Source organism: Eleginops maclovinus, chromosome 4, assembly GCF_036324505.1.
Source record: "Eleginops maclovinus isolate JMC-PN-2008 ecotype Puerto Natales chromosome 4, JC_Emac_rtc_rv5, whole genome shotgun sequence".
NCBI classification, from domain to species: Eukaryota; Metazoa; Chordata; class Actinopteri; order Perciformes; family Eleginopidae; genus Eleginops; species Eleginops maclovinus.
The window spans coordinates 25049612-25065919 of NC_086352.1; the positions used below are offsets into that span (position 1 = coordinate 25049612).

The following is a 16308-nucleotide window of genomic DNA, read 5'->3' on the forward strand; positions in this document are numbered from 1 at the left end:
GACCAGAGTGCAGCACAGCACGCTTTGTGTATCCGACTGTGCATGTCAATCCATTTACATCCTTTTGTCACATCACACGGATTTATAAAGTACTATAATATGCACCCCTACTTATAAAACCTCCAGTCTTTGAGGAGGATTTCATCACGTGGTGTATCATGTTTCCCTTCTGCAGCCAAAACCTTTTTTTTCTCCCTCTGTGAATTTTAACACACTGAAGACATCAAAGCTGCCGTGACCCGTGGGGTCCTTTGCAAGTGTATTTTGTGTGCTTGATTTGTGTTACTAAACTGACAGCAGTAATGTTTTTTACTTCATGGCGTCACAGTATGTTAAGGGCAATGCATTTACAGAAAAATGAGTTTCCTGCCTCATGAATCAGCCCAGTCTGTATATGTTGTCAAAGTGGCCGGAAAATTGTGCAATTACACACAAAATGTACATACATGGGATAGACCACATACATTTGATATACAGCTCTGGAAAACATTAAGCGACCACCGCAGAATTATCAGTTTCTCTTGTTTTACTATTTATAGGTATGTCTTTGGGTTCAATTGTTATTATTCTTTTTATATTGTATTCTCTAAAGTACTGACAACATTTCTCGGTGTTGGAATTCAACAGTCTCTGGAATGGCTACCATACATGTAGAGATAAAGATTTAAGAAAAATGTGGAGTGGTCTCTTAATTTTTTCCGGAGCTGTATATGTCAAGAAATTCAGCAACATGGATGATGCATGAATAAGCACACTCAAATTGACAAAGGTGTTATAGCTGTTTCTTGTAAAACCTTCTTTGGTTAAAACCTCAGATCCAGACAGTGCTCTAATGTGCAAAAGCTCTAATAGGTCTATAGTGCATCTACCTTGTAATGCATACTTTATTTCTGCATATGTAAACAGCAGATGGAAAAGGATGGATGGAAACACTTGGCTTAGGTGGAATAGTTGGTGTATTGATTAAAGCAAAGTTTGCAGATGAATCATGAGCATAAAAATGGCAGCAATTTAAAACATTAGATTGGCATGCAGTGATTAGGGGACTAACTTTCATCTCATTAATACTTGGAACACACAAATGCCATGTTCATGTTTCCTATATTATTTTTTACAGTTAGAGGTTTCACTTTTAATTATTTCATTTTGTTGCACATTTGTATTTAGCAATGGTTTAATGGCAGCTGAGTGTAGAATTACACCACTTACTGCTTGTCTAGATGAAGACAATTCTAATATTCATCAAGCGGTAGTGAACGGGAATACACTATTATTTTCTATTTTATTTTAGAAGTTTTGGTTTGAATTAATTCTACATTTGACTTTAAACCTGGTTACCATGCTATTTGCCAGTCTATGGGCTATGTGATATGATGGTGGTTAGTCCTTCCTGTTGACCTGCATGTAACCCATACCATTGTTGTATACGACGTGGATACTCTTGACGTTCTAATCATATCACTGCCTCAGTTCCATTCACCTTTTTAGGGGGAACACTATAAGCCGAACATCTGCGCATGCAGTTTTAAACAGCGTCTGTCAGACAGTCAGTCCATCAGTCAGTGAGACCCATTCAATATCTAATACCGCCACCTCTGCAGTCTGACAAAAAATGACATGCAGGAGAAAAGACAGGAATCCATTAAATACGTGATGAAAGTCAGCACCTTGGCAGCTCTGAAACGTCCCTGTGGACTCATAAAGCCACTGACCCACATGGCCACCCGGTTGTGGAGAGCATGCAGTAATTTTGTGTGAATGTCAGCAGCAGTGTGAGATTCCCATACTTTCAAACAGTCACACACTTGAGGTGACTTGTTTGTAGAGAGGAAATCTGTGCCAAGTGTGGAGACATGTATGCAGTATGACCCAAGTCCAGGTCCTGAGGGAGAGAGGAACACGACTGAAGCCAAGCGTGCACTGAAAGCAGCCTGGGCTGTGCTCAAAAACAACCTCTGCATGTGGAATGAGTTTCAGGCAGAGAGCAGAGGAGGAGGATGCACTAGCGCAAGTGCAGCCGGCTTCTGAGCACTGGTATGTTAACAACACACCAGATTTTGTGTGTGAGAGTGTTATCTGGGAGATGGTGGGGCATGATTGGCATGTGCACGAGGGAGGATGGGGCTGAGAGACACTGATTGGATGCGCTCTCTCGTTGGGTGTGGCCAGAATATGAATGACTGCCCCTGCCATTCGCACTGCCAGGTTTTGGGAACAGTCTCTGAGGAGGGATGGGGTGTTTGAGATTGTGCGTGTGGGGGGGAGAGCATCGCAGCTTGTGAGAGAAGTGAGCAGAGAAAAAGGGGAGGGGGGGACAGAGAGAGAAAGAGAACAGGAGCCTGTGTAGAGAAAGAGGGAGGGAGCTTCAGGCAGAGAGTCCGGACTACCGCTCAAACACTGCAGTCTTTTGCTTCTCTGTGGAAACAGTGTCTTTCTCTTCTGCCTGCCTGTCTCTTGTTATTGCTCATTCTTCTCTCGCTGCTTGGCCATGACCCCGGTGGACACCTTGATCTCCTTGCCCACCTAGAGAAGAAGGGAGAAATGCTGTAGCGGAGGAAGGAGAGCGAGAAGAGGGGACACGGCACACTTTGCCTCACTGATGAGAGTCTGGAAATTAATTAACCGCCGGCAGCACAGAGGGGGGAGCGCAGAGAGGGGCTCAGTGTAAGGTGCAGGAGGAGAATAAGAGGGAGTTGAAGAGGGTGAATTATTAAATGTGTGGAGAACCGGCTGTGGAGATGAGGCAGAGTAACCCCTAGACACTTTTCAGAGACAAAAAAGGACAAGTTTGGGCAAAAGAAGCGAGGGGAAAATTGGGCAAGGCAGGAATTTAACAAAAAGATTTATTGAAAAAGCCAAAGAATGTACTGCTCACATGGGTTTTTCATCCTTTCGTGCTGCTTTTCATCCTTCCCCTCACATTCATAATACCATCTTTCCCTCTCTTCTTCTTATCCTTTTTCATTGCATGTCAGCAAAAGCATATCGACAGCCACCACCATAAGCCTTAGACCCATGCGTAGCATTTCATTCTCAGTGGATGTGTGACTGAGTACAAGAAGTTGATTGGCAGAATCAGGAGTGCTGTTATCTCCCAGCCGACAGTTCCTGCTCAGGAATTTCCAATGAGTCCAGGTAGGACGTTTTGGATCGTTTCGCCAGCCAAGCAGCTGGAGAGGTTGACTCGAAGCCCTCCGGTCATTTACCTGATTGGATCATTATAAGATGAAACTGCAAACCAGCGTATCTCTCAGAGCATGACACTTGTGTTTGGGGCGATTACAGAGAGGGAAACAGGGATGTGCAGATGTGAGAGTGTGTGTGGGGATTATGTCCTAAATACACAGAATTACACAGTTGTTGAGGCAGGATTATGCAAAGTCTCCTGCTGGATGTAGTGGCACTATTGGATTAAAGAACGGAACTAAAATCAACTGAATGGCAGGACATTATCTTTCATAGATTAAGTGAGATCAAATGTGTCACACCTGGGGTAGGATTGAATAAGTCGTTGCAGAATTTGATGAGGGGTTGGATCTACATTGAAGAATAGGTCAAAACATCCCAAATATAATCTGTCAACGCCCAGCGGAATAACTTTCGGTCCCTTGGTGCGGACTCAGTACTGAAGTACACAGAGTGACTATTAAAAGACTCTTAAAGTTTCTTCAGCCTCCATAATGAGACGCTCGAGCACAGACGAGACTCCGTACCGGCGCAGTCCGTCTCTGGACAGCAAACCCTGACACGCCGCCGTTCACTTCTGGCTTTCACCGCTTCAGTGGGGAGTTTGAGTACAAGCGGCCACCGTTTGCGTTTGGGTTCCACACGACGAAAGGGCCCCAGACTTCAAAGGGGCGCTATGCCCAGGGGAAGAAGTATGTGGTGTTTTACCTGGACCTCTCCTTCATATTCCTCCTAGAACTGCGGCGCTGCAGGATGGCCGAGGGTTGCATGATGGCCCTGCGATACGGAATGGTCTTCTTCAACCTCCTCTTCTGGGTGAGTCCTAAACATTTGATATTCCTCTGAGTGTTTGTTTGTTTAGCCAAAAGTGGTTTTCTGCTTTCTTGCCTTCTGCATTTTTTTATTCACTGTTACACTTTGGTTATCTTGGTTTTGTGTGTGCAACCATAGTGATGCGCACATGCATTTAGATCATGTGTACAAAGCCCACTGTGTGGGTGTACGCTGCATTGTTAAGCTTTGGCATAATTTTGAGCTTGCATTGTGTGTACACTAGTTAATCACAGCGTTACAGATGTGCTTTTATTCCTCACCTGCTGGACCTCTGCTAAACTCTCCTCCCTACAGAACAGCGCACTGCAAAGTATCTGCTGTCTATCTGCTGCATTGTATCTGTTTGCCATGGGGACCTTTGTGCCTCGCTGTCAGTCTGTCTCTGTCAATCCAACACCGATAACCACACTACAGATCACTTTCCTCACACTGTGAAGCCATGCTCCACAGCTGAGCTTCACATTTGAAAGATCTCCTCAGAGCTTCAGCTAGGCTTTTTATTTGCCAAAGACCCATTTTTGTGCAAGCCATTGCTACTTGTCAGAGTTTTAAGTGAGGCTGGCCCCTGTGGTTACGTTGCTGCGATTACTTTGATTTGTCATACTTCTGTTCTTATTGGTAATACTATGAGATGAAGCCTTGAACGATGAAATGCAATCTAGCTGCCGAGATGCAATCTCCCTCGGGGAACAAGTGACCTCTTCACCTCTACATCTTCTCTCCGCTATAAAGTGTTGTCAAAGAGGGGTTGCAGTGTTTGCTATTAGCACACTGTGCGAGTGTGTGTGGCCACCTGTTATTAATAACGACCATGACAAGCCTCTCCTAAGAACCCAATTGTGTTAGGATCCTGCAGGTAAGAACAGAGGGGCTCTTTGAATATAAACGCGTCTGTAATAATAAGATATAGTATTCGTAGCAGCTGATGGCTAAGGTCAGAGCTCATTGTCATCACAATTTCAACGGCAATTTACACGTTTTTATATTCAGTATTTTGAGGGCTTTATGGAGACCTAACATTGTATGGAAAGATGGGGCTTAAAACTGGAAGAAATGTTCAAAGATGTTACAAAAGGAGGAGACCTCAATGTTGTAAAAACAGCACCTATCAAAAAGTCTTAATTTCAACGTTACTTCACTTTGAGTGATGCAGCAGGGAGTACATTCTGTGTGAAAAAGAGGAACAGGTGAGATTTCCTCCTCCACAAGCTCAATAGCTATAATAGGTTCTCACATCATTTCTGAGCAGGATAACACTACCTTATTGAATTCCTAAAGGTAGTTCCTATAGTCCTATGGGCTAGTTTGAACAACTATCAAATGGAAAGAGTCTAGAAGTGTTTGGACTAAAACATCTTAAACATTCTTGTAGTTTGACAGATTCTTTTGTAAACCTTACATTCACCTAAGTCAGATAAGTCAGATGTGTCTTTTGCACGATTATACACATTGTTAAATTGACCTTTAACTGCAGAGGGGTGCACTAAGAGAGTGTCATTCAATATGCAATATGATCATTTTGACTAAAGGGACAGACCATTTGTACCGGTATTGCAAATTTCCTTAAAAGCTTAAAAATACAGTGGGGTCGACACCGATTCATCTATTGAAACAGGGATTTCAACAAAATAATTTACAAAAATCAAAAGGAAAGTGTGTGCTCAGTTAAAGAAAATATAAATGTTCTGTTCTGAAACAACATGACACAGGATTTCAGTGGAATAATGATCTGCTATTTTTTAATTAAACGACAATCATTTTTATTTTTAATCAATTGATTCTTTAAATTGATGAGCTATAAAGGTTCATTTTAAGGATCAGGACTTACAATGTGTTACTACTAGTTCTACTGTTGTAGGGACGAGTGTTGCAAACTAGCATTCGCTATAAACACTACGATACTTGCATCGGATAGCTGTTTCCAGTCTGTCAATGTATATTGTATCTGTCCCTACCAAATAAACGATAAAAAAAACTACGTACCGTATGAAGCTCTGAGAGACAGCGCTACAGCATTTTGTTTAATTAATATTCAATTTGTTAGTTTTCTCAATCAATTAGTCAAGGGCAATATTAATCACACACACTTTCAATATCTCTTCATTCCTGACCTTAAAACATTGTAGTTTGTTTTTTTACTGAATACTAAAACAAATGCAATAACTTTGAAGTTGGGACTGTTCAAATGAGGACATTAGAATAGGTCATCCCGGGCTCCGTCTTCCAAACTCCCCTTCTCAGTGCTCCTTCAGAACTTTTGCCAGATTTGCTGTCCCTAATTGCTCCCACTGCGTTTCTCCTTATACATCCACAGTGTTTTCCTGTCCTTACTGGAATACTGCTGTGTGGCTCAGCCCAAGCCAGTTTGTTTGTTTTCCCATTTGCAGGGCCAGTTAATCACAAAAATAAACAGGGGCAGAATCCATCTGTCTGCCAAATGCACTAAATGTACATGAACTTGTCATGATGCAGAAATGACCATCGGATCAAAATGTGATGACCTGCACACACAGAAAACTTTAAGTTTGAATACTGTTCACAACATGACTCCCCATGCTGCGTGACAAGATGATGTGACATATGTGACTGACAGGCTATTTATATCAGTCTGCAAATATACAGTAACTCTTGTTTGGAATATAAATACTGAAGGGCCTGTAGGCTTAAAATGTGGCTCTGAAAATGCTGTATCCGTGCTGTGGTCAGTTGGAGTTCTCAGCACTTAATATGCACTGCAGTGATAACCTTGGGTCACAGTGAATGAAAACAAATATAAAAACATAAATTCACAACCGTCCTTCAGCCATATTTCTTTGCTGTGTGTTTGTATTCTCAGTACATACAGACAGCCACATTTTAACCAACATTAACAGCTTTCCTTGGCCTCCAGCCTGTTTGTCCGACCACAACTATGTTTGCGTTTGAAAGTCATGAAATTGGATGAAGTTACACCAAACTGGATGGATTGCTTTCTAGTTTGGGTCAACTATGTGTACCTTCCAAAACCCCTGGGGTTAAATACTGCAAACCAGTTGATGCAAAGTACTCTCTGTACAATAGAGCTGCAATGATTAGGTGACAAATCGATTAGTGATCGACAGAAAAATCGATAAAGATTTATGTTAATTTTATGTTAAACACCATCTGAGATGCTTTTGCTTTGACATACATTCTACATACATGTGTTGTATATTTCTGTAGAGTGAATTGAAGGACATGGTTCTGGTTGACGTTTTTGAAATTGAAGGAGTTGAAAAAGTGGATGTATTGGTGCTTTCCTTCAGTAAATGGGCTCATGACAGCAGCCAGAAGTGTCAGTTTGTTCTGGGACAAACTGTCTGCTCATGTTGGTGTCAGCCCCTAATTTGCTCTCAAGGCAATCGCAACAGGTCAATGGGTCAAACTGTGACGAGTAAGAGAACTGTTGTTATGATTGAGGTCAGAGCAGCAGCCGCTGAAGAGTCAGGATGATGGGAAGTGGCAGAGGATGAAACCTTCTTGGTATTTCTTTTATGCAGCATGACAACAAGTTTGATATAGGTTAAAAAATAATGTGTTATTACTTGCAGGGACATTTTGTTTTATTGAAATTATTGTTTAACCCTTTAAAGCTCATTGAAAATTGTAGAAATGTTCTCCTTAAATGGTGCCAGCTTTTTTTGTTTTGGTAAAGCAGTGGACTGGCTCAGACCTATTTTCGCTCTAATTGTATGTCCCCAAGCATCCACAAATATGATCTTCGCTGCAGACACCTATTACCTCTTTTAGTAAAGTTGACAGCTCAGACAATGCTTCTGGTGCAAGAAAGAGGAGACGAAAAGGTGCAAAAACTCAAATTATTTTCTAATTAGGCATCAGGGTTTCTCTAAGTAACTTAAAAGAGGAAAAAATAAACTGCAGTGTTGATGTGCTGCTAATTGAATTGTGGAAATCTATTATTAATCTGGAATATTCTATTTTTATTTAATTCCCACACATTTTAAACCATAAAAATAACCCTTCAGTAAGAACAGGTTACCTTAATGTACTGTATATTAATAAAAGGAGAGCCATACAGTTAATATTATATTATTTTGTTTCTTAAGTTGGATTCAATTCCTTCATGTTCATTAAAAGGTGTATACATTTGCAGATTGTCATGGAAACAAATGTTTTTCAAAGCACAGCATGAAAAGAAATATGAAGGTTGCATTTGTTTGTTTGTGTGTGTTTTTGTGTGTTAGTCTTCACACATTGTATGTCATACACTTTAGGTGTTAATATACTCAAAGTGGAATCCAATGACTCTTCACTCAGTTTGGGCTACAGTCAGTTGCTCGTGTTAATTCCCCTTACTGTAAGAGTGTCTAATAAGCTCACAAGTCTGACCTCGTACACTATCATCTGTCGGGGTGAGAGCAGTCTGCAAATCACACTGGGCAAAGTGTCAAAAAATGTAATAGAAAAGTAACAAATGGAGAGACGGATATTTACGCTCCAGGACAAATGCTGATTATCCTCCTTAATGTAGCAGCAATGGCTCCACCGTAAAATTTGCAATAATGGGCAACAGGAAAATATGCAATGATGCACAACACTAATCGTGTTCAGCAAAAACACAGAGCTGCAAAAAGCACCCCACAGCTACAACATACAAAAATAAGTCCCTCATTTACAGCTACTATTTTAATTAATCTTGTTGGCACTTATGTAGCTTTTCAACACCGTGAGGGTGTGAAATCCATGCAGCAGTGAGTGAGACTTGGACAGAAAGTGCAGGCAGAAGGACTGAATATGGGTCTTCTGAAGTTGTGTTTGCTTGTCATCCTAAAGTAGGTCAGAGCCCAACGGAGGAACCATGGATTGCCAGAGTTGTGAATGGTTTGCATCTGTCTCCACTGATTTAGCCAGATCAATAGAAATTGTCTTCTTACGGATTTGAGATGCGTGAGCCCCGCCCAGCCCAGCCCCTGCCCTCACACAGCCCATCGATTCGCTGCAGGTCTGCCGGGACGTGCACAGCATGACTGGTCCACATAATGGGCCTGCTGTTTGCTTTTGCTGAGTTTGGCATATTTGTGCACACAAAAGCTCACAGGCAACAATGTCACACCCACATTCGGTTTTGTGGGAACGTCTGGAAATGGGAGAGAAGAAAAGAAAGGGGGACATTGGGGATGTATTCATTTTGTAAACATACATGTAATGTTGTGTGCAGGGATGATGACGTGTTTATTTGTCTAAAAACCATTGGAAGTGTTGTCAGGTCTGGCAGATCTGTCATGTGACGGCAGTGGGTGCTGGATATCTAACTATGGCTGAATCATTTGAAATATTCGCTATTAAAACAAATTTCTTTTTACAATGTTGTTGACTTTCTTTTGATTAAGCTCTACAGAGTTTTCATCGGCTCATGAAGAGGCTTAGGTGTTGTTTTAGGTGAGGCGGCCCTGGCTTTGTCGCTCCCAGTTCAATTCTCAAGCCCCATAAATGTGTCCTATCATGACCTTTTGTACCCCAAAAAATATTTCGAATTGATCCTTGATCCTTTTTATGTATTTTTTACGTGATAAAGCACAATTACCTTAATGGCATAGGCTGAATCAGCCATTATAATGGTGTGGTAAATCAGATGAATGTGCTTTTGGTTGGATCTCTGTTGTTTAAAATTGGATCATAATTGTATATTTCTCAGCTAAATTAATTGAATGTATGAAGACACAATGAAGGCTGATGTTTGTCTTGTCCTCTTTACCCTATAAAACAAATACATTTAATAATAGCAAGGACATAAATTCACGATATTTGAGATACAAGCTGGATTTGTTTGCTCCCTTTAATTCAGTCAGGCTATACTAGGCTATGCAATTTTCCTTTCTGTGATGTAGTTTAAAAATAATGCTGCAGATAGTACTGTGTAGTTGATACTGATAAAATGACTTGTGCCCTTTGTGTGCTGCCAACTTCTGTCTCGTCACAGTCCATTAGTTATTGTGCTCTAATTAGCTTCTTTAAAAGCATCTACATTCCCACAGGTATGAAAATGTACTTTTGTCCTGAGGCCAATGTATAAAGATAAATGTACATCTGTCGTCACTGCCTATTCAACCAGGCAGATATACTAATTTCTATGCTTCAGAGACCTATTCAACCAAAGTGACAGTATATTATGTATAGCAATGTGTTAGAGAATGATTAGGACCACGGACATGTAGTTTTTTCTACAAAAAACATCTGGCTCACCCATTAACATTATCATATCATAATTTGTTCAGTGATTAAAAAAGATCAAACACTTCATCGAAGGCTGTTTACGTAAACAATCAGCCAATCAGCCTACTATAGGCTGGATTAAAGTGGATGAGATAGATGCACAGGCAAGCTAATGGTAGCAAAAGTTTTCAAGAACATAACAGGATAACAGGATAGAAGACAGTGCAGTATTTTACTGTGATTTAAAATCTATTTAGATGTCTTTCATTCAACATCTCTCAAATAATGATATGCTTTCATTTCTCTGATGTTCAGTTCCCCTTAAGGGCTTTTACGACATTTAGCATGGCAGAAGAAGCAAACAAATTTACGTGCTAATCAGTGATCTTTAAAAAGGTGCTGAAAGTGGATTTGGCCAGCTAGCCGTTTCATCCATGGCCAGTCTCTCATCTAATCCCTGCAGAGAGGAAATACGCACATTTCCCAAAAATTAAACTATTCCTATAGATGTTTACAGCTTCACAATGATGTTTACATCTATTCTGTAGAACCATAATACCGCCACTGTTCAGATAATGCGCTCCATGACAGTAAACATGTTTGTTTTTATTCACTGAATCTTAAGAGGACTCATTGTCAGCTACACTTTGTTTCACTCACTTCTCTCCAACTCTTCTCCAGATTAGCCCAGGGACTGAGTGGAAGTACTTAGTGACAGATGTGCTCACTATTTTGTCAGCATGTCGACAGTGAATTATTCCCTCAACTGCATCACTCTGGCATGGCTTCAGTGAGCCTGCTCTGGGTACACAGAGGACTTTCCCTGAAACAGGTAAAACAAATAAATAAATACATGCATTTAGTAGTAAGAAAGCAACAAGAAAAAAGCCAATGCATTAGCGATTATTTTAGAACACCCGCTGCCTCAAAACGTCCCTGCGAGTGTGTTAAAACTAGTATTTAGTCACAGTTGAGTCATGATTTTTTTTAGTATTCATAAAAAAGCACAGGAGGTATTGATGTGTCAAATCGATGTGCAGCACAGTGTAGAAACAGTACGTAGCTGCACTGTTGTGATAGCTTCTTCTACTCATAGTGAAAAAGTCTGTCATTGATAATTTTTAGGTCATTATGATAGGACTAAGATGTCACATAGCAGAATTGGTAAAGGAGCATCAGCCCATGAAATGATTTGAATAATCATCCATTTAAGTGAGATTTACTCCGTAAAGTGGCTGCCCATCAGTATAATCCCACCACTTTGTTTTTCTCAGCCGACCGTGTGAAGCCGCTTCAGGCGTCAATGAAAAGCAGAGGAAAGGGAAAGCCGGCCTGGAAATTGAGACTGTGCATATGATTTTGTGTAAGACAAGGACAAATCTGAGATGTGCATATGGAGAGGTTTTCAGTGTTTAATACAGCACTGCGCTGTGAGGAGACCTCTGAGGGTCTGCCTCATCACAGATGGAAACCAGATGTAGGCATCGAGCTCTAACACACCACCAACTCAGCTGACGCAGCGAGGAAAAAAGCAGCTCGATACACCTAATTGACAGCGTGGTGTCATGAAAGGAGCTTTAGTTTAGGGTGCAGTGGAGTCCCAAGTGGAATGCATAAACAGCTGAGAGACACTGATCAGAGCGGAGCGCATCCTGCTGCGGCGGCAGAGGAGATGCTTAAAGGACCGAGCAGGAACAAAACTTCTTGTTCTCTGATGCAAACAAAAACAAAGGCAGTGTTAATTATCGATAGCTCTGAGGGCATAGCGGGAAAAAAGCTAAATATACCTTGGGATCCCCTCTTGTTTGAAGAATCAAAAAGCCTTTCACTGTTTTGCCTATGTGTATTACTGAGGACCTTCTGTGATCCTCTAAGACATTTTTTAGAACAGAACCACATCCTCAGTATGTTTTTATTCAAGAACAATTTGTATTCAGTACTGTGAGTTTAAGGAGGGAAAATGTCTTTCTGATATGGTTGCGATGTTCCCATGCACAAAGTGGTATCTCTCACCTTATATTGAAATGCTCCATCCTCTCTTATTAGCAATGTTCTGTCCCTACTGTCATAAAATATATCTGGTGTTACAGCTTATTCATTGTAAGATTATGAAAAGCAAGTCAAACTTTTTTAATATTATATTTCACGCATAAGTGAAACACAACGTGCTTCACTTAAAACATTTAAAATGCATAAGAATTGGCAGAGATAGGTTCAAGAATAAAAAAGGCACAGAAGGTTTAAAAGGATTTTTCCTTTCAATTTCCCAGTACATCACTTGAAAACCCACAGTGTTTGGCGCAGCCACATTCATATTCTGTGTTTGCCTCATCTGGTACTTCATTGAAGTTGTATGAAACGAACATTAAGTGAAATATTGAACCACGGGAGGACATTTATTTTACTGCTGCACCAATTCATCCAATGGAAAAAAAATGTCTGACATGTTGTTTTCCACATTTCCCATTAAATCAAATGGTATTTGATAGATTTGAAAGGAAGTTTCCTCGAGTTTGACAATGCAAAAGGACATCACTGATTTATTGAGTTGATTTTCCCAGATATTGGTGGTAGTGTTGGCACAAAATGTAGCATATACTTTAACAACATACATAGTAAGAATAAATGGTAAATAGTCCATACATCACAGACACCCACAATGAACAGCACACAGTGCTACACAGACCCTTCGTGCAGGGCTTGTAAGTCAGTAAGAACAAAATCAACATCAGAAACTCATGTTAGGAGTAACAAAAATCTACAGCACACAATATACACTATATTTAAAACAAACCACTCTCTGCTTTGAGGATTGGCTCCAAAGACCTTAGCTTTGCTCAGACTTTCAGCCTGTCTGCTGCAAAAACTTACAGTTGCACCTCCATCTTTGGACAGAAATTACCATCAGACAATATTTATTTTGGCAAAACAAATGTGTTGAAAAAAAAACCTCATTTCCAGGGTATAGGGTTAAAGAGAAGAGGTTAAGATATCGTGATTTTACTCCCGCTGTTGTCAATGCTGGGTGCAATAAGAACATGTTTTAAACCGGTTGTAACTGGTTAAGCCCTCATCTTTAAAGCACCACAGCCCCACAGGCTTTCTGTCACATATTTCTGGTCTCCAATCCCAAAATAACCCCTGATGACATTGGCAGTTATTTTCCCATACTTAACAAAACACCTCCAGGAGCCACAAAAAAAAATGTTGTTTAAAAAGAGTTTGCATTTGTGTCAGGTAAACTGACCTGGATGAGTAAAATCTCCATTTAAATAAACAACGGCAGCACAACGATCAATAGTTCAACACTAACCTCTGAATCCATTTAAAGACACCAAACAAATGCTATTTTGTAACACAAAAGAATCACCGTTTATAGTAGAAAATAGAGCAGGACAACAGTGTCATATGTATAGAGTGTAGAGGTGGTGTGATTTCTAGCAATGAGTCAGTGTAAGCTCCTTCCTCATACAGAGTTTGTTTGGCAACAGCACACACACCCCCACATCTGAAAACCTTTATCAAATCAGAAAAATGCTTCTTCTACGCGCTCACATACAACATTCCCATCAGTCACTTCATGGAAACAAATGCTATTTGTAATCTGGTATTTCATAGCTAAGCAAAAAATGTTATCCTTTCAGGAGAGCAAGTTTCACGTCCGTCAAGATCATCAATTAAATTAGATTAATCCAGCAACGTTCCCTTTGTAATTGCACCCAACAACTGCTTGCCTTCGTCCAGCTCCTGACACACTGCATAGTGCACATGCTTTTATTTACTTTTTGGTACTAGTCTAAATCAGCTGCATGGTGTACCGACTCGACACAGATGATTATTGGCCAGTGCATAAATACCGTTTTAAAATAAAATTATTTCAACATGAGAAATGTTATACCCTTGAGGAAATTGCCTCTCACAGTGCCTTCACTTGACTCAGTTTTTATTGTTCTCTATGAAGAAACTAACAATCATTTCAATGCAATATTGTTCCCTATGTTTGAGCCCTAAATTATGGCTCTGGTCCAAAACGATATTTGAACATTTATTTTCACCTTTCTTTGCAAGTCACTGTGAGCGTTTGTGCTAGCAGTGCAAGTGTAAGAGTCACCCAAGCTTCTAGTGCTCATGTTGTTGTTTTTTTATCCCAGCTTTATGCCAGCAAGCTTTAAAACTATTTCAAAAATTCCTCTGACTCTCCTCGCCTGTTCTCCTTCCCTTGGCCTTTCAGACCTCAATTCACACAAACACATACAGTATATTTGCATTTCATCTCGTGACTCCTCTGTACGACATGCACGTACACAAACATTATTCACATTCACACTTCAACAACAGTGAGAGGATGCAAAGATGAGGCCCTACTCTTTCAGCAGGCTGTAAAAATAGAGGCTTTTTATTAACACTGATAAAAAATTCCATCTTCTTATCGACGGGGGAAACGGAGAAGGGCGGGAGGGTTTTACTGCAGAGCTGCTTAGAATAAAGATGCTGCTGGGCAGAGGGAGAGCAAGGGACACCGTGAGAGAGAGAGAAAGGGAGATGATTTGTGTGCAGAGTGGGGGTGAAGCGCGAGAGAGAGTGACTGTAATAAAATAAAGCCAAAACAGGAGCAAAATGAGTATGGACAATGAGAGGACCAGATGGTGGTTGGGGAAAAAAAACCGGGCGTTGGGAGAGGGAGAGAAGTGGGAGAGCACTAACTACCAGAGAAAGACAGATGGAGAGAATGGCATTGAGGGGGTTTAGAGGGTGTGGGGGGTGTTTGTGCCCTTGTTCGTGTAATCGAGGTTTAGTTGTACCAGTATGGAAAAAATGACCGCAGTGTGGTGCAGCAGAGTCCGAACAGCATGCATGTACAAACCGGAGGAAGCCCGCGCACCTTGGGACCTGTGCTGAATGCAGGTGGAGTGGTGCAGAGCCAAGAGCTGAATGAGAGGGAGAGAGGGGGAGGGGTGTCGGTGAGGGTGAGTGAGGGATGAGGGAGGGAGCAGGGGAGAGATGTGGAGGTTGCAGGAACAGGTGGGGAAACAGCAGGTGTTGAAGGGGGTAAGGATAAAAAATGTCCTGTTTAAAGTCCAGGCAGGCTGCGCCATAAAGCACCTTGATGATGCTTTTATGACCCAAATGGGCTTCTTTTTGGAAAATTAGCTCAAAATTAAATGATTTTAAACACATCCATAATTTATTGAGCGTGACATCATGTTGATTCTCTAATGACTGCTGTATTTATATTCAAACTATAGCTTGATATTGAAAATATCCACAGCATTATTTATAATTTCTATGATCCTCTCCCAGATAACTTAAAATATAGCACTGATTTGATAAACCTCGTTTCATTATTAAATGGGTCTTGTGAAAACTTCTGTGGCTCCAGTGGGAGCTGTATAACATTGTAATCCTCAAATGATGACACTTGAGTCAGTGATAGGCTTAAAGACTACTCCAGAGTGAGCTGACCAGACACAGAGGTCATGTTAACCGAATCTCTCCAGCCACACATCTGAAAGCTGTTCCCCCTCAGTCTTGTAGTCTGTCAGAATGAACAGAAACCGAAGCATAATGTCATTTAAAGAGGACTGCAGCAGTGCTGCTGGTGCAAAAGGAGCTCATGCTGCAGGATTTCCCATACTGATGAATCTAGTGCTTCAAGGATCGGGAAATCCCATGAGAGTCTTGCCGGCTTCTGATCACTTCCCTGGGAGAAATGATACCTACTTCAAGAGGTAGGCTGAAGAGGCGCTGTTGATTCCAGTTTCCAGAGAGGCTGCAGTGTGATTCCAACAATGAACAACTGTGACGGCTCTAAACAGTTTTTACCCCACTGTCACGCTCTGAGCCCACAGAGAGTCTCTTCCTCACTCTTATGGCCATTAAATTATCTAAATGAAATGACAAAAACGGTCTAAAAAAACGAATCAACCAGCACTGTCTTTAGTCAATGATGAGTTCCCAATCAACCGATAAGGGTTATGTTATCTCTAATACTGTAAAGGTAAATTGCATTGTTGGTAATATAGGCATTTCCCAAGGGAAACATTTAAAACTACAAAGCATCCAAACATTTTGTAAACAATCTATGTTACAATAAAA

The 16308-nt window shown here is 40.9% G+C and overlaps 1 protein-coding gene across 1 annotated transcript in view; it reads left to right on the forward strand.

The window, feature by feature from the left end:
• The first annotated feature begins 2331 nt into the window (after positions 1 to 2331).
• The window catches only part of tspan4a (tetraspanin 4a), a 105756-nt gene continuing 91779 nt past the window's right edge, over positions 2332 to 16308 (forward strand). The window contains 2 exon segments of the mRNA XM_063882321.1: positions 2332 to 3739; positions 3741 to 4002. Of these exon segments, the coding sequence (XP_063738391.1) occupies positions 3681 to 3739; positions 3741 to 4002 (321 nt within the window). The 5' untranslated portion in view covers positions 2332 to 3680.